Source organism: Pteropus alecto, unplaced genomic scaffold (genome assembly GCF_000325575.1).
Source record: "Pteropus alecto unplaced genomic scaffold, ASM32557v1 scaffold5, whole genome shotgun sequence".
In the NCBI taxonomy this organism is placed as follows: domain Eukaryota; kingdom Metazoa; phylum Chordata; class Mammalia; order Chiroptera; family Pteropodidae; genus Pteropus; species Pteropus alecto.
The window spans coordinates 4,461,831-4,482,033 of NW_006441953.1; the positions used below are offsets into that span (position 1 = coordinate 4,461,831).

The window sequence follows — 20,203 nt, forward strand, 5'->3', positions numbered from 1 at the left end:
ACAATCTGATTTTGTAGCAAATTGATTACTCGACCTCCCCATGTCACTTTTCTATAAAATCAAAAAGCTTGCTTATAGTCCCAAGGTGGAGAAATTGTCTCTTTTTGGAAAGGGTGACACTCAAAGGTCAATCCATTAAACAGAATAATCTATGAGACCTCCAAATAATGCCTTCGTGACACATTCCAAAATGTTGAAGTTCAAAACTTAAATTGATCCTTTTTACAGGTAAGCTTGCTCTTAGAAATTTTATTTAGAGGAAAAACTGAAATAAAAATGCATTTTATGACTGATTCTGAAGAATTACTTTTTTTCCCCCAAGATGTAGTTATTAGGACAATCTCCACTTCCCTGCTATAAAGCATCCTACTACCTTGAATTCTCACAAATAAAAAAGGCATTAGCACTAAAATTCTGAAATCGCAATTAATTACTCATCTGTTTAAGAAATAACAGATTGGGGTGGCTCCACAGTGTAGTGGTTAGCATGTCTGCTTTATACGCAGAAGATCCTGGGTTCACACCCCAGGTGGAGCCACGGACCATACCCCAGGTGGGCCAGGCCCCGGGTGCAAGCCCCAAGAGTGTGTGGGAGGAGATGCCCCGCCTTCAGAGAGCCAGTTCTTAAGGGGAAACGGCAACATCCATAGGTCAGGGGTGGAAGTGTCTGGGGGAGGGGAGAAATTTAAGCGGAGAGGAGGGCGAGGAATAACAGATCATATAGGAAAGAAGACTGAACCTAAAGTTAGAAATCCTTGATTAGAGTCCAGCTTCGCCACTTACCAGCTGTGTGTGTCTTTGAGCAAGTGCTAAGTTTGAGCAACCTCTGTAGTGTTCAGTGTCCTTATTGTAAAATAAGGAAGGTGTCATCCACTCTCATAATCTGACAGAGTTCTGAGGTTAGATGATATGTCAAATATGCAACTGCTGAATAAATTACAAAGCATGATATAAACAGAAAGTATTATCAATCATTTTAGAAGCTTTGATGAAAGATATATGGATTTTTGTAAGTTATGGTTGTTAAATTTTTGTTATAAATACAGTCTGGTTAATAAGATATGTTTTCTAAGCTCAAATGTAATATTTTATACCAATTAAACAAGATATATACTTTCATTAAGGACAGAAACCAAGCGTTAGATGTCTTTGTGTCTCTAACACCGTCTACAACAGCTCTGTGTAGCTCAAGTTGGTTGGTTGATTTCTTGGTTGAATAATTGATTGAGAAAGATATTTGCGAAGTCATTATTCCTCAGTTTACAGGGGAATAAATCCGCCTTGTTTAACATTTTGAATTTCTAGTTAACAATTACTAAGTGTTCCAATAGTATATATAACAAAACTGTCTAGGTGAAAATACCATCACACTGTTTGGTACACCATTGTTGATTTCATAGACTGCACTGTAGGATGTGTGAATGGACTGGCGGTGGGGGAAATATGGAAAGGGCATCAGATTATTAAAATTCACTGTTGCAAGAATATTGTCACTATGAGGTCAGCATGGTTAAGAGGATTAGTGATGCTAGCCTGCAACTGGCTTTACAAAAAGTAAATCAAAAGAACTATTGTAAATGTTTAGTATTTCCAACAACTCATCTCCAAAGTTTAAAACTTTGCCTTAACCAAAAGTATAAACTTTATGTTGCCACTTAGTTTCATCTTCTCAGGAATTTCTTGAGGAATTTTGTTCCTGCCTTTCTAGCTTTTGATATAGATTTTAAATGGCTGCTTTCTTATTTCCTCACAAAAATTTCCAGAAACTTTTCCATTCCCTCCTAAAACACTTTTTCATAGTTGACTTCTTTTACTATTTCAACAAATACGGGCATAGCATTGATATCTAACTTGTTTCATACTTGGTATCTGCAAAAATTAGCATACTGCCTTGGAATGCAGTTTTAAGTCATAAGTGCAGAGAAATTTCATTCATTAAACTTTTATTGAACATCTGTTATGTGCCTATCAGTTTCCTAATATTCTTTCCATTTAATTAGACCCAAGTTTACATGGTTCCAGGAAAAATAATCTCTATTTCAGGGAGACAGAAGCAATTTTAGCTAATTTTTTTTTGGCATATTATAATTGATTGTGCCTAGGTATCATTTTATAGTTTCCAATTTTTTATTGAGGTATAATTGGCATACATTAGTTTAAGGTATACCTGATTTGATATTTGTATATATTTTAAAATGATCACCACAATAGGTCTTGTTAACATCTGTCACCGTACATAGTTACAGAATTTTTTAAATTGTTATGAGAACTTTTAAGATCTACTTATATACAATACAGTATTATTACATCCCCATGATTTACTTATTTTATAACTGGAAGTTTATACCTTTTGACCTTTTGACTCTCTTCATTCATTTTGCCTAACCCCCATCTCTGGCAACCACCAATCTGTTCACTTAGATTCCACATATAAGCGAGATCATGTGGTATTTGTCTTTCTCTGTCTGATGTTCAAAAAAGCTGAAACATAGGGGATATTTACATATATATATACTCACACATATATAAACACGTATACATACATATATATGTACATATACATATATATATGAGGATGGCAAACTAACAGGTCCCAGAGTATAAGAGGTTTGGTTGTGTGTGTGTGTGTGTGTGTGTGTGTGTGTGTGTACATGTGTGTGGTTTGGTTTTTTTCCTCCCAAGAAGTCATAAGTTTTTTCTTAAGGCGGAAGGAAGCCTTTAGTAAAGAGGTCTAATGTGAGTGTGTCCAAGAACCAAACCCTTTCCTTTTCCCAGTATGTTATAACATTCCTGGTACTTTGGTACTTCAGACTAAGAAACAAAAATTTAAAAGCTGCCTGATCTTAAGCATAGTTTACTAGACTGAGCAGGTGTTCTGGCTTGCACATGTGCTCATTTTCCATCCATGGTTTTATTTGTCTGTTTGTTTCGTTTTGCCTTTTTTGATGTCTTGTATTGATCAAAAATGCTGGTGTTCCAATATAGCTCTTCCTTAGCTTAAAAATTGTCTCCTTTATTCTTGTACTTTCTTTTTGGTCAATGCAAACACCATTGAGGCTGTCTAAACCATCAAGTTCCTCTTAACTTGAATTAGACAAGAAGTCTTCAATGTGGGAGAATTATATCACAGAACAAAAGTGGTCACTTGTATTAAAACATTTAATTCTTGGGTTTTATTTCCATGATGACACCTAAAGAATCATTATTTTTAGTCAACCTAAAAGTAAGTTATAATTTTATGCTTGTAAATGATGTCTAAGGCACAAGAATATTGGATATAAATCAAAAGTAGAATTTGATTTTTAAATTAATATTGTATCTCAAAATACCACTTTCTTACCTTGTTCAATGTACTTGAAATCTTGTTCATGTTTCTAGGAGCTTCATAATATTTATAAAACTGGAATGGGGAGGAAGAATGTTTTATTAGAGGCAGTTTTTCCATAAAGCATCTGGGCATCATTTTTAGCTCAATCTGTGAATAGTATGTACAGCTTAATAGTCTCTATTTAAACACAACCCTAAACAGTACTCTCTGCCTTCAACCTTCATTTCAGTATGAATTCTTTCTATGCAAATATGCAGTCTTAGCAAGAAAAACATCTTCATCGGCATTTACTCTTGAAACAGACCTAAGAAAGTCTAAAGATAATCCTATATGTATAAGAGAAATATGGTAGAGATCTTGCTATTAGAATTTCCATTAAATACATTTTCTTTTCTTATCTCTTTAATTCCTTTTGGCTTTATTTTATGAAAAATCTTTGGCTAAGAATTGTTAGGAAATCTACAAACAGAACAAAGACTAAAATGCTTGTGTTCATTCCTTGCCGCTTGGTGGCTCCATTTAATAGCAGCATTTGTGACTCTAGCTCTCCCAAGGGGCTCATAGTATTTTGCTTTTTTGCCCTTGACCCCCCTACCTTTTCTTCCTCCCCTTCCGAGTTCTTATTCTTCATTCTCCAAATCAAAACTTCAGTGCCATAAAAAATAAGGTGGATTTATGAATGGATGCATAAAGGGATGAATAGATGGATACAAGTGTGATAAACCAAGTATAGTAAGTTGTTAATGGTAGAATCTAGGTGGACTGTATAAAGGCATTCATTTAAGAATCTTTCAATATTTCTATGTATTTGAAAATTATTATAATAAAATCTCTTATGAGTGGTTATCCACGAAGGGTAGGATGACAGAGATTTTTTACTTAATTCTTTAAATTTTTTACAATTATATTATTAGAAAGAAGTGAAAATAATTTATTTTAGAGCTGCATAAAATTGTCTTCACAATGGAGTCAGCAGACTATTGATTTAAATACTCTTCATGTTTGAAATTCACATTAGATCATGCTAAATAATTAAGAATATGCACAACAGTTCAGCTGTATGATGATAACCACATCATCACAATAGGAAATTAGTTAAATAAATATGGTATACATCAATATGGAAAGATTTGTTATATTTTATATGCTGTCTAGAAAATTATGGATTTATGAATAAGGCTAGAAGAATATATATACAAAGATATTACCTCTGAATTATGAGATTATGAATCTTTTTTCTCATATAGATCTGTTTTTATCCACATTTTTCATTTTTTCCTAAAATAAAAGCTTCCCAATGTTTTTATTTTAGTAACATAAGAAAAAAGGAAAACAAAAAAGAGAAGAAAAGAAAAAAAAAAAAGCCATGCTGTTTTCCTGTGAAAATGAATAGAGAAATCTTGGTATCTATAAAAAATGCTGGTTCAAACCAAAAAGATTATTTGGGTGTTTTATCTGTATCATGGAAATCTGTTTTTTTACATTTTCTTAATCTTACATTATAAAAAGTGCAGTTGAAATATGTAAAAACAAATAATTTCATTCATTCTTCACATGATATGTTCATGAACTTGACTAGTGGCTTTTGAAAGGAAAGTTCATACGTTTTCATGCTTCTAGGTCCAAGGCATTTCATACTTGGAAATACCCTATCTTTAATCTCTAATTGCATTAAATTTCTGTGTCTGACTCATGAGGAAAGGAAGCTTCAAAGCAGAAATGGGAAAATTCAATTTCTCTCTAAATATAATAACCACTGATATATTTCAGACAATGTGACATCTGTGTTCCAAGTGCCCTAAGCAGGAGAATTAAGAGCTCAAAAGTCGTGCCAGTTAAATAATAAAAATGTTTTTATTTATTATAGATCTCTTTCCTCAAAGAGATTTAATTAATCTGCTGAAATTAGGTAATTTTTACAATAGGTGTCTGAGAGGAATAGAAGGAAGAGACTATTATTGTTTTTATTCATCTGATAAACAATTATTGAACAATTACTTTGTTTATGACTCTGAACTTAATGTTTCACTTACTGTCCTATCTCTTTAGAAGACTTGGTTCATAGATTTTCTGTCAATGGCTGTTGAAAGAAAAGTTGGATAAGGTTAAAAGTAGAAATGAGCAATAACAGAGTTTATCTCTGGGTTCTAGTTTTCTAGTCTTCTCATAGTGAATTATATGGAATTTCTAATTAATGCTGGTAGTCTATTCTAGGAGTGCCTTCTCAGTCCCACACAATACACGTTTCATTTTCTTCATCTCTTATCATTCTCAGGTAAAATGCCGTATGATCGAGCTTTGAGGAAGCAGCAACAGTTAAACAACCTTGTGTATGTGGTGACAAATCAGGCCAAACCTGGTGACAGAATTGTGGATTTCTGCAGTGGTGGGGTATTACATCTCTCCTTGTATTCTATTTAGCCTTTCCCAGACTATGTGACTTTACTATATTACATTCAAGGTCATGCTTTTATTTGGCAAGATTGTTATCTCAGAAAGAGCAAAAGCCTTAGGGACCAATGTTAAAGTTTCTTTTTCTTCTCCTTTTAGGGCCATGTTGGGATTGTGCTTGCTCACATGCTGCCTGCATGCCAGGTAAAGTCTGAATAATAGGTAAAAGGAAGCATCAGAAAATGGCATAATTCAGTTATCTGGGTCTGCTTTTCCCTGCTCTTTAAGTTTGTAATCATTCACTCAGGTCAAATATGTGGCACAGGTCCTCCCTCCTCTCTTTCCTCCCTCCCTCACTTCCCTCCCTCCCTCGCTTCCCTCCCTCCTTCCTCCCTCCCTCCTTCCTTCCTTCCTTCTTTCCTTCCTTCTTTCCTTCCTTCTTTCCTTCCTTCTTTCCTTCCTTCTTTCCTTCCTTCTTTCCTTCCTTCTTTCCTTCCTTCTTTCCTTCCTTCTTTCCTTCCTTCCTTCCTTTCTCTCTCTTTCTTTCTTTCTTTTCTTTTTTCTTTCTTTCTTTTTTTTATCCAAACTAAGATTCAGCATCTTAAGGGAAAAAGATGTGTTATAGGATCACAATAGTTTTCAATTTTTGTAAAAGGGTTATATTTCAAAATAATTTTAAAAATAAAGAATCTCATTGTGAAATAAAATAATGATAAAACTAGTTTACTAGTCAACATAATTTTATACTGGAAATACTAACTTTTGAAACTTGTCGAGCATATTATTTTGGTATCTTGATTTTTATCCATTGTAAAAATGGATAAAAATTGTAACAACAAATAAAAAAATTTTAAAGGAAAAGAATTTAAAGGAAAAATGGATAAAAATTGTAACAACAAATAAAAAAAATTTTAAAGGAAAAGAATAAACTCCAATCTACCACACTGATCCATCAAACGATTTTCTCTCCATGTTCTTATTAAGTTACCATCCATGCTTGTTGTTGCAAATTCTAAAAATGCAAATGCAATTTTCATCACCTGTTTTTATTCAATTTTGTATTATAAATGTTTTTTCCTATTGCAAATAGTTTTAAATATTTTCATTAAAATATCACTAAAATGTGACTACATAATATGTTTTTAAGGAAATGTACCATAATTTATGCAGTTGTCACTATTTAATAGAAGTTTGTACTATTTTTAGTCTTCTGCAATATTAAATAATTCCCTCACAGTGACCATTTTTTAACATGAAATTCTAGAATTTGATGTCACTTTTTCAAAAAATACAGTTGAATTGGGTCAGATTTTCTGCATGTGAGCTCTCTGGATAGTGTAAAATAATTACAGTGATTACTCCGCTCCCAGAAGAAAAAATGTGGAAGAACTCTTAGACTAGTGAGAATGATGGCCATTAGTGGGACCATATTTTTCTTTTCCTTAGAAAATAAAGAGCAAAATAAATAAGGACTCTTGGGAGAAACAGGCAGGTATCTGTCTTATTTTTAAGGAAAGCAATGATTTCATGGTTGGAGTAAGAGGAGGAAAACTCATAGAGGAGAATCCTGGAAAAACAGGGTCAGGTATATGGTGCCTTTTTTTCCCATCCTAACCGTTTTACTGGAAACAGAGATGTTAAAGCTGGAAAAGGGAAGTCTTGGCTAGAATAAAAGCTGGAAAGCCTTGGACGCCACGTGTACTCTGACAGGTTTTTTTATACAGGGAGATCCAGGATTTTTTCATAAAGACCTAATTCTGCTTACTTCTCTCCATCCAAACCAATGATCCTCTGCTACCTTCCTTGGTCTGGATTACTGTGAGAGACTTCTAACTGGTTGCACTGCCTTCCTCCTCGCCGCAGTTTCAGTTGCTGCAACGTATAGTACAGTACCAAACTGTACTATACGTTGCAGCAACTGAAACTGCTTTTCTCACCCATGATCTGGCTCTTGTTACCTCTCCCAGCCTTATTTCCACCCTCCACACAGTGTCCACCCCCATCCCCTCCATCACCATCACACACTGTGACCTGGCTATGCCAATTTTCTCCGTTCTTCACACCATTTTCCTCACCTCAGGCCTTCATACATGCTTTTCTTTCTGCCTGAAACATTCCTTCATCCCCCCAGCTAATTTCTATTCATTGATCAGGCCTCAGTTAATATGCTCCTTTTCCATATTAAATGACTGAAACCTTCCTTGGTCATCAAGTTTGAGTGCTTTGATAACACATTATATGTCTTTCATTAAGCACTTATCACCGTATTATAATTGCTTGTTTCGCTTATGTCACTACAACTGTAAGCTTCAAGGGTTTAAGGACCTTGTTTATTTATTTATTTTTCTAATGCCTACAGTACCTGGTATTCCAAGGTGGTCTCCCATCCAAGTACTAACCAGGCCCAACCCTGCTTAGCTTCTGAGATCAGATGAGATCGGGCACATTCAGGGTAGCATGGCCGTAGACTAAGGACCTTGTTCATTTTTGTATCTCATTATCTGGCATACTTCCTGGCACAGGGTAGGGATCAATATAATATGTTCTACATTATTAAAGCTATGTAAGAGCAATAATACTTTGTCCTAAGGTCTGAATTGTTACTGAGTATATTTTGTTTCCTGGATGAAATCTAGGTTACATTAATAGAAAACAAGGAATTATCATTAATTCGTGCTAAGAAGAGAAGTGATGAACTAGGCCTAAGCAACATTTGGTTCATTCAAGCAAATATGGAATATTTTACAGGGATGTTTAATATTGGGGTAAGTAATCAAGTAATTTTAATTTCCTTAATTAAACAAATAAGAAAAAATACATGCCTTAGAATAAATAAAGGTGATTCTTTTATATTCTTTGTTAAAGAAATTTGTAACTTTCATTTTCTATTATTGATACAGTATAACATACTAATGAATATTGCTTCATTCTTAGCACTTTGTCATGACATGATAGAAATAACATTTGTTCCTCAACCAAACAAGAACTTTATTCTTTTCACTGCAGAATCCCCGGTGCCTTAAAGACATAGCAAGTGCTTGAAAAGTATTTATTAATTAAGTGAATGAATTCTAATGAAGATGGCTTCCCTTAATTTATACTACAATTTTAGGAGATAATGAAAGAAAAGAAAAACAAAGAAGATAATTGAAAAACATAGCTTGTTAGTAACCTAAATACTAGAGTTGCCTTTAGATAATATTTACTTTAGCTATGATTTGATATCTACGTGTATTTTTACCTTCTAAGAGACAAAAAGTATATTAGGCATCTTTCTAAAACCTTAAGATCAAATTGTATTATTTGATATTACTAAAAAGACCTAAGATATGTGGTTCTGTCAGCTCATTTAAACCCAAAAATATAAGCTATAGTGGCATTTGAGTTTCATTAAGATGTTAGTGTTGCTCCTGCCCCCTGTATTTTTAAATATTTTTTCTGATATTTATAGGACTATATGATCAATAGAGAAAAATACATAATAATATGAAGAAGAATCACCAGTATTTCTATTACTGAGAGTTAGTCAAAAACTTTTGCTCTTTAGATACTTATACACACATACAAATGCATCTTTACACATATGTTAACATCATTGAGTTTGTACTACATAGATCATGTTTAACTGAACATTGTCACAAATCTTTTTTCTACTAATTAATCATGTTTCTTTTTTTTCTTGTTATAACGTAAATAATACTATAGCAGGTATCTTATGCATCGTTTAAGACATTTAAGACTTTTGATTCATTGGGAAAATCACTTTCCAGGAAGGTTGTGCTAATTTGCATTTCCAACTGTGTATGTTGGCATAATATACACAATGGACTTGTCTAGATGGAACTCTTGTCCAATTTCAGAAGCTCATATCTTTTTTAGTACCTCCGATTTTTTCCATTGAAGTTCATCTCTTAAATAACAACTACTGAAAATTTGTGAGGTTTGTTGTTATTTTTATAGCCTAAAAAGTATGCAATTTATTTCCTTTGTAGACATGATATAGATTGGTTCTCTCAAGCCAAGCCTATACAAAGAGAGATAAACTTTAAGAAAACTGTTAATAAGGAAATTCAGGAAAATGTAGACATCTGATCCAGTAAATCGAATTAAATATATATTTATGTGCAGCTTAAATTTTACGTAAACGTTAGGTAAATGTGAAAGCTTCTCCCATGAAACAAGCCATTAACACAGTGCGCATTTTACCAGTAACTAGGCAGAATGTTTAAAGTAGCAAGATATTGCCACCCATTTACGCACCTCTCAAATCACAAAATTCCCAGCCTATCAGCCATACATCTCTCTACCCTTCTGCGGCTTCTAGGTGCTAAATCATTGTGGCATATTCTTATAACTTCCAAGGTCATAATTCACTAAAACTAAGTAAAAACATATATGTCTTTCTAGAAGTGATATTTTCTCCACATTTTATAACAATATATCCATAATGTTTTGTTTTTTGCTTTCATAATTACCTTTAAGAAGATATATAGGAAATGAATTAAAGTGACTTGGAGGATGAAACCAAAATTAGATTTACGATCAAGAAAATAATTTGCCTAGGCAGATAACTTAGATATTGTCACTAGATAAATGAAACTAAATGCATCAACGGTTCTAATTCTTGTGTGAAATAGATTCCAGTGAAAATAGTGTAGCTAGAGAGGAAATCAGAATAACCAAGTATTGGAAATGCATTAAAACTGCATTAATTCATGATTTTGTGATATTTTAATTAAGGGTTTAGTTGGCATTTATCTTTATTTAGAAAATATCTTTTTCTTTTACTGTTTTTTTAGATATAAAAATTAATGATATAAACAAGATTTTAAGGAAATAATTTTAAAGTCTTAGAACCAACTATCTTTAGGAATTTTACATAAATAACATATGTAAGAAATAAAATACTAATTACTAGTCATATCTCCATTAAGTCAGCCTGTATCAGGCAAAAATGAATAGATTTACTAATTTTGTTGAACTAGTTGGATTTGAAATAATGAAAGAGAACAAATCTAAATATTTTCAGACCTTTTTATAAGGTCCTCTAACACTCCTACCTACTGTACCTGCCTCATATAACTGGAATCAGTGAGGTAATAACTATGCTTGTTCCAAAGAGTCACTTTGTAGTTTCCAATTTATGTTGTGCTTATTTGAGAAATATATTTATTTAGAGATACAAATGCCTAATAAGCGTATAAAAATATTCAAAGTTTCTAGTAACCAAATACATTTTAACTTGAACAATGATATTCCATTTTTACTTTTAAAACTTACAAAAATTTTTGAAATACTATTACTCATTGACTGGACGGCTCAGTCCAATAATTATACAGGAGCTTTGAAAATTTTTATTTACACGATATTTACAATGATTTGCCAATGACAGGAAAAATTAGTTATAATGGTAAATAAAAAAATTATATAAACATAATGGATGAGAATACAGATTTTAACATTGGGCAACCTTGTGCTAAAGTCTCAGTTTGGCCATTTACTAGCTCATATAGCCTTAGGCAACTTATTTAAACCTACTAATTCTCGGTTTTTCTATCTATTAAATGGGTATAAAATACGTAGGCTCATAGGATGTTGATACAATGTGTGTGAAGCAATTAGCAGTTTTCCTGGCACTTGGGAAGTATTCAGTAAGTTGGACCTTTTCTTACTCTGTGCAGTGTAATCTCAATCATGTAAAACTGCATCAAAGCAGAATGGGAAGAAATTATGCTACTCTGTATTTTTTAAAGATGGCTAGCTCTATATACTATGTAATAATATTTTTCTTATTATTTTCAATATTCTCAAAATATCCCAAATTTAACATGTTATGATTTTTATTTATAATAATGTAAGCAATGGAGAATAAATAAATACATTTTTAAATTTTATAGATAGATAAATAGCTTATTTAGCCAAGAAAAGCTAATAGCGTCCTAAGGCTTACTAAAAGAATTCTGAACATAAACATGTATATTATATATAAATATAATCCATATGATTTCTTTCAGAACAAGTATTAAATCATTATAAAAATACCTTTTGATTGACTTATTCTGATTTTGATTATAATGACCATTAATATAAAAGTCTTTCCAAAAGTAAGAAACATCCAAGAAGTTTTTTTCTTTTAGTGTTAATATATGCAATTGAGTGTGTGTTATGGATTGAATTTGTAAGTTGAATTCCTAACCTGTAATGTGATGGTATTAGGGAGTGGGGCCGTTGGGAGGTAATTAGGCCATGAAGATGGAGTTTTTTTTTTTTTTTTTAATGGAATTAGTGCCCTTATAAGAAGAGAAAAGAGAACTTGCTTCACCATGTAATGATATAGATGGCCATCTGCAAACCAGAAAGGGGGTTGTCACCAGACATCAGATCTGCCAGCATCTCAATCTTAGACTTCACAATCTCCAGAACTATGAGAAATAAATGTTTGCTGTTTGAGCCACTCATTCTATGGTAATTATTTTGTAACAGTCCAAACTAAGACAGTTCCTCTTTAAGGGCAACTTATAAAATATTGCTTTAAAAAACAAAAGATAAAAAAGTTATAATGACCATCTCCATAGATGCATAAAAAGCATTTGACAAAATTCAACACCTATTTATTACTCTCAAAAAAGTAGATATAGATAGAACATACCTCAACATAATAAACACCATATATGACACACTCATAGCAAACATCATACTCAATGGTAAAAGGCAAAAGTTTTTTTTTCTATAAGTAGGAAGAAGGCAAGAATGCCCACCTTGCTGCTTTTAGTCAGCATAGTATTGAGAGTCCTAACCTCAGCCGTCAGACAAGAAAAAGAAATAAAACGCATCCAAATTGCAAAAGAAGAAGTAAAACTGTCACTATATGCAGATGATATAATACTATATACAGAAAACTCTAAACTCTACCAAAAACTATTTTAATAGGCAAATTCAGTAAAGTTCCAGGATATGAAATTAATAAACAGAAATTTGTTGGATTTCTATACACTAATAACAAACTGTCAGAAAAATAAATTAAGAAAACAGTCTCATTTACAATTGCATCAAAAAGAATAAGATACTCAGGAATAAATTTAACCAAAGGTGTGAAGAAAGAAAAATATACTCAGAAAACTATGTCTATTGATGAAAGAAATTGAAGACAACACAAATAAATGGAAAGATACACCATGCTCATGGATAAGAAGAATTAACATCAAAAAAATGTCCATACTACCCAAGGCAATCTACAGATTTAATGCAATTTCTATCAAAACACCAATGACATTTTTTTTATAGAACTTGAACAAACAATCCTACGATTTATATGGAACCACAAAAGACCCCAAATAGCCAAAGATAATTTGAGAAAGAAGAACAAGGCTGGAGGTGTCATGCTTTCTGATTTCAAAATATACTACAAAATGATAGTAATCAAGACTGTATGATACTGGCACGAAAATAGATACACAGATCAATGGAACAGAATAGAGAGGCCAAAAATAAACCTATGCTTTCATGGTCAATTAATCCATGACAAAAGATTCAAGAATATCAAATGAGGAAAAGACCATCTCTTATAAATGATGTTAGGAAAACTGGAAAGTTACATGCAAAAGAATGAAACTGGATCACTTTCTTCTACCATATACAAAAATAAACTCAAAATGGATTAAAAACTTACATGTAAGACCTGAAATTGTAAAACTCCTAGAAGAAAACATAGGCAGTAAACTCTTTGACACTGGTCTTAGATTTTTTGAATCTGTCTCCTTAGGCAAGGTAAACAAAAGAAAAACATGTGGGACTATGACAGACTAAAAAGTTTTTACGCAATGAAGGAAACCATCAACAAAACAAAAAGCAACCTACTGAATGGGAGAAGATATTTGCAATAGATATATCGGATAAGAGGTTAATATCTAAAATATATAAAGAGCTCATACAACTCAATATCAAAAAATAAACTACTTGATCAAAAATGGGCAGAGGACCTGCATAGACATTTCTCCAAAGAAGATGTACATATATAGCCAACAGGCATGTGAAAAGATACTCAACATCACTAATCATCAGGAAATGCAAATCAAAACCACAATGAGATATCACCTCATACTTGTCAGGATGGCTACTATCTAAAAGACAACAAATAACCAGTATTGGCAAGGATGTGGAGAAAAGGGACCCCGCATGCACAGACAATGGGAATGTAAATTGGTATAGCCACTATGGAATTGCATTAAGTATGCGGGTTACTCAAAAAAATTAAAACTAGAACTACCATACAATCCAGCAATGCCACTCTAGATATTTATTCAAAGAAATTGAAAACACTTATTTGAAAAGATATATGCACCCCTATGTTTATTGCAGTATTATTTCCAATAGCCAAGCTATAGAAACAAGCTAAGTGTCTGTCAATTGATGAATGGATAAAGATTTTATATATATACATATATATATTGTGTGTATACAATGGAATACTACTCAGCCATAAAAAAGAGTGGAATTTTGCCATTTTTGACAACATATTTGTAATTAGAGGGTATGCTGAATGAAATAAGTCAGACAGAGAAAGACAAAGACCATATGATTTTACTTATATGTAGAATCCAAAACAAAGTAAATGACAAACAAAACAAAACAGAGATTCAGACACACAGAACAAACTGATGGTTGCTAGAGAGGAGGCAGGTAGAGGGATAAAGAACTTTTTAAGACTATTTTCTAAATAGGTTTATTATTGCCTTCTTGCCTAAATTATCCTCATTATTAGGGAAACTTTACAAGATTATGCTTTTTTAAGACCTAATTTACAATGTGTATCAATACCTATTACAGAAAGGGCCATGACTATGGAATAAAACACTTTGCATTTAAAAACACAAACTATCAGTGCTAAATAATCTGCCCACCAAAATATTTGAATTAGTTGAATAAGTCCAACAATAAAATAGAGTCATCTCAACCAAGTGAAAAGATTGATTTTTAACAGTATGGTGAATATTTTCTATTTGTCAGTATATATCAAAATCTCAGAACAGTTTATTTTCAAGTTACCTGTATTTAATTTTTTCTATTTTATGCATAGTAATTTTAATTCGTTTATGATTTATCAGTGCTGAGTGCTTAATTACAAGCTCATTTCTAGTTATGTATATGTTAGTGTACAATTAAAAGAAGCTTATGCAATTATAGAGTGTAATTCAGTAATTTTCGATGAGTAATTTATATAATCTTTTTTTAAAAGTTAAGGAACTTGAGAAATTATATATCCTGCAAACACAATTTAGAAAAATCATTAAGGCGAAATGAAACACTTCCCAGATGAAGAGGGCAGATAGAGATATTTCAACTCCCTTTTCCCCAAGAAAGTTCAGACTCCCAAATATGAGAACAAGAACCAGAAAAATCATACATTATTGATGAAATTATGTTCAACATTCTATAACATGAACCACAATATATGAAGTCAGAAAGCAGATTGAAGAAAAATGGTAAATTATTGAGTAGCAAAGAGGAAGATCAAACTTAAATGCATGGAGAAAGAGAAAGGCAAGAGGGTTATCAGGAAATAAGTCATTTTACTCTCACAAGATCCCAGAAAATTTCAGGAATTTAGGACACTGGAAACCTCAGAAGAAGAGGATAAAGAGGGGCTGAAATATTTACTTAAAAATATTATTTAGAGACCCTTATTTCCCTCCTCATCTTGTGTAGACAAGTAACCATTTCTACCCAACTCCTGCAAGAGACCGGAAGTTTATTCAATGAAGAAACTGACTTAGACACTCCAAGTATAGGGATATGAGGCACAAAGGAAGGCAAGGGTGATGTGCCACACTGAAAATAAGAACTAAGTGAGAATCTGCATACCAAATAATGGTAATCTCCCCCACCCACCCTACCTTTTGCCACTTAATTCCAGAAGCTAGAATCATCTCAATAAAAGGGATTAAAAGACCCTCTGCAGAATCAGAATTGTTCTCAGAGAAAAAAACTACAGATACTTTAGTTGTAATTAAAAGAAACAAACAAACAAAAACCACCTGGTCACCTAATCACCCAGTCACTAATGAAGTCTTCCAGTCTTCAAGGCTTTCATTTAGAACTTCCAATAACTTTTAGTGATTTGCCCTGTAATATGAACTGACAGCCAAGGAATATGGAACATGGAAAACTTCCAAAATAGAAGCTAGAAACCAAAGCAACAAACCTGACAAAGGCTATGATTCAGGGAGAGATCAGAAAAGATAATGCATTGATGAAACAAGTATAAAATGAAAAGAAGAAATGAATCATTAGACAACAAGAGAGAACTTCTTGGAAATTAAAAAAATATTAACCAAAATTAAAAAGTAGAAAACCTAAAACATGAAATGTAGAACATCACCTAAAAAAATAGAACAAAAGACAGAGATAGAAACTGGAAAGAAACTTTTTAAAACCAATTAGAGATTTAGTCCACAAAGTCTAATACTTCAATAATAAGAGGACCAGAAAGAGTAAACAGATAAAATGGTGGGGAGGAGAATATCAAAGAACTGATATAAGAAAGTATATCAATATGACGTATTTCTCTTGACTGAAAAAGCCCTCTTGAAAAATGACCTAAACCAAGACATATTGTGAAATTTCAGAATACCAAAAAATGAAAAGAAGTTCCTAACAGTTTCCAGAGAGGAAAAAAAAAGATGGTCATTATGAAAAATTTACAATTAAAATGCTACCATACTTCTCAGTAGCAACATGGAAGACAGTGAAGCAATGCCTTTAAAATGCTAAAGAAAATTTTCCAGTCTAAAATTCTATATCTAACCAATTCACCAATCATGTATGAAAGTAATAAAATGTCAAGGTCTCAAGAAAATTGACTTCAGTAAATTATTAGAAAATTTGCTTCACCAAAACAAGAGAGTAAATAAGAAATAGGAATAAATGGTAAGTCTTAGATATAAAAAAAAATGTGCAGCACACTCGGCTCAGCAGTGAACAGTATAAACAAAGCGCTGATAATAAAAACATTGCATAAACACAACTAAAAATTGGAGATGATAATATTATGAGGATGAGAAAAGTGGAAAAGGTGCATAAATATGCAAAAAAATCCTCGTCTCCCATAGCAAAATCAATAGATAATGTCTAATATTTACAAATCAAGAGATAGTAATATACATTTACAATACAGAAAAACAAATTTCAGGTAATAAAACTAATGAGTTGAAAAGCATTCACTTTGGTCTCCAGATTTTCTTTTAGGGGTAGAATATGTACCAGCAAGGGACCGTTTTTGTAATTGCATGCCTTTTAGCATTATTTGAATTTCAAAGTCAATTACCTATAATATAATTTCATGAAAGTGTTTAAAGAGGGGGAAAATGAGTGCACAGTTAGGACCAAACCTGCTTCTGTCTAAGACACCTGGTGGAGACTCCTTTGAGAAGCAGAGGCTCAGAGCATGATGGGTCTTCAGCAGATTTAGAGATTATTCGGTTCAGTCTCATTCTACAGACAGAGAAATTGAGATTCCAGGTGGGGAAGAGGAATGTAGCTAGTTAATATGAGAGCTGGTGGTAAGGTCCAGTCAGTGACTTCCTGTTCACTTCCCACATCTTAAAAAGGAGTAAATGGGAACACAGAGTATTACAATAAAGCTTGGTGTCAGACAAATTGAGTTTAAATCTTGGCTTCATCATTTGTGACCTTGGACCAGCCACTTAGCCATTTTGTCAAATGAGGAATAACAACACATACATGCATATTTTGGGCTAGGAAAAGAGTAGGAAATGTTAAATGATTCTCAGGAAAAAAAAAAAAAAAGTCTTAATACATCTAACACATGACTGGTTTTGGGGGTATGAATAAGCATAGGCTTAGTATATTTGAAAATGTGCCTTATATAAAAAATTAGCATATGTTCTTTATCAAAATGTATTCCCTTAGAATATATATTCACTTAGAGAAGAATCAACATGTATTCTTTTCATTCTCTAAGAACGAAAAGATATTGTGTCAAGTTATCTCTTGTGTAACATTTGCAGCATTTATGATCACTGCCCCTCATTCTATTATTTCAATAAGGGCAGTGAAATGGTGATATTCTTCAAACTTTATAATTCTGTCTTCATTTACTTTCCTTATCGATGATTTGCTTACACTGAGGTATAGTTCACATAGGAAAGGCTAGATAAAACTTGTTTCTTTTCCTATATATTCCAGTTTTCAAAGTGAGTCGGTTATCTACCAAAAAATGACGTTAGTTTTTTTTTTCAGTATGATTATTGACTCATCAATCTAATTTTTGAAACACTTCAATCCATTGCAGTTATTATTGTCACCGATGCTGAAATATTTCCATCTTTGTTCAGTGTAAGCATCAGAGTTGGCCCCTGAGTCTTTACAATAAGGCTTCAGCACTATTTGATAGCATCTGTGCTTTTGGTATAAAAAGCTATTCCAGCCCATCTTATGTATTTCCTGCATAAGCTAGCATCAGCTATTTCTCCATGGAGCTCTAAAGTCTTTTAAAGGAAAACGCTATTTGGATTAGCACAGTTTAGGTCCTAGGAATGGTCATTGCTACTGGTTTGATCTTTATTTCTAGGCTTCTCAGTGGTCTGAGCTAGGCAGTGTGTGTGTGTGTGTGTGTGTGTGTGTGTGTGTGTTTAAACAAAATCATCATGGGTTCATACTGATACTTCCAATTTAAATTGAGTATGTGATTTTTACCTTAGCCTCATCTAGCTACCATATATCTCTTTTCTCCTATGTATGATAAAAAATAAAAATCTGTTTCTTAATGACATCAGCATGTTACTTATTTTGTCTTATGATATACACATTAGAGTTCTAAAAAACAAAAAAACCACACACACAACCACCAATGATGATTACTGAAAATAGTTTGAACATTTTTAAAAATTATTTTCCATTTAATAATATCGTCTATGGCCATGTATAGACATAGTCTTCATTTCTTTTTAGAGCTGCAGAGTACTTCCTTGTGTTAATTCACCAGTCCTATGTTCATGGAAAACTGGCTATTTCCATTTTGTTGTGATTTCAAATACTGCCTCAATGAATAATTTAAAAAATATTTTTGCTGTGTCTCTAATCAGATTTTTAGAAGTGAGATCACAAATTACACATGTAATTTTGCTGGATATTGCTAAATTCCTCCTCCATAGGCTTGTGACATTTTTGTATTCCCACCACCAGTATATGACAATGTCTGCTTCCCCACAGCCTGGCTCATAGACTAGCATCAAATTTTAGGAATTTTGTCACTGTAGTAGGTGATAAGTCGTATCTTAATATAGTTTAAATACTTATTTCTCATTTTGAGCAATATTAAATGATTTTGATTTAAGGTCTATTTGCATAATTTGTTTGTGAATTGTCCAAATCTCTTGCCCATCTTACTATCAGATTATTGGGCTTTTTCTTTATTTTTAGAAGTTATTATATATTAGGGATAGTAACCCTTTATTTATGCTATAAGTTGAAAAAAATTTTTTTTTTTACTTTGTCATTGATTTTTTTACTTTTTTTTGCCACTTAAAAGGGTTTTCTTTGGTCTTTTTTTTTTTCTTTTTTTTGTCTTTTTACTTTGTCAAATTTAAGAACCTTACCCCTTATTGAATGTAGATTTTCAGACACAGTTAAGAAAGTACGTCCCACTCCTCCAAGTTATGGAGGAACTCACTTTTTTTCTTTTTCATTTTAAATCTCTAATCCATTTGATATTTATTATGTGTGGTGAGACGAAAGGATCTAATTTTATTTTTTATATGATGATCAACATCACTTTTCAAAAAGTCTATCTTTTGTCTAGATGTTGGAAGTGCCACCTTCGGTGTATGCTAAATTTCCATAATCACATGGTTCCACTGACGTATATCTCTCATCATTATTTGCCTGTTATTTTTGACCTGCATTTGATGACAATGGAAATTAGGAGCATGTGATGCAAAACCTTTTAGATCTAAAATCCATCATGTAAATAGTTATTTGATTTAGTTGTTTTCTTTAAATGAGGGAAATAAATTCACTCTTTTGCATGTAGCAAAGGGAATGTGAACCTGAGAGATTTATAAAAGTAAATTGTCTAAACCTTTCTTTAAGAGCCTTAAGAGGGTTTTATGGAGAAGCAGGCTGATGTAACTAATTCATGGGGTCAGGATCCTGCCCCTGAAGAGCTGCTTTGTTGTGGGCACTTTCTTAATTTCCCCGAGTCTTAGTTTTCCCACTTCTAAAATGGTTTAATAATATCTTTCAAGGCTGTTGTGAGCATAGAGCGATTTGCATGCAATAGCTCAGCATAATGACAGCACATAAAGGACACTCAGTGAATGCTGGTTCTCTTCTCTCTCCATCCAGACCAAAATGCATGTATAATTTTTACTGTGAGGTTTTCTCAAGCTACTCACTAAGAACTAGCCTGATTTTTACTCTTCAAAGCTGATTAAATAAAAGGGACAGATAAGAAATCAAGATTTT

At 32.6% G+C, this 20,203-nt stretch overlaps 1 protein-coding gene and 1 non-coding gene across 6 annotated transcripts in view; one reads left to right on the plus strand and one right to left on the minus strand.

Moving 5' to 3' along the window:
- GSTCD (glutathione S-transferase C-terminal domain containing) overlaps nt 1–20,203 on the plus strand; it is a 116,385-nt gene that overhangs the window by 83,037 nt on the left and 13,145 nt on the right. For all 5 annotated transcript variants that reach the window (XM_025051734.1, XM_015594979.2, XM_025051732.1 and 2 more), the window contains 3 exons: nt 5,604–5,719; nt 5,879–5,923; nt 8,356–8,484. In XM_025051734.1, the coding sequence (XP_024907502.1) occupies nt 5,604–5,719; nt 5,879–5,923; nt 8,356–8,484 (290 nt within the window). The remainder of the gene's footprint in view (nt 1–5,603; nt 5,720–5,878; nt 5,924–8,355; nt 8,485–20,203) is intronic.
- On the minus strand, nt 8,070–8,188 carry LOC112485548. Its single transcript, XR_003048504.1, has one exon. It is a non-coding gene; the product is annotated as a 5S ribosomal RNA (ribosomal RNA).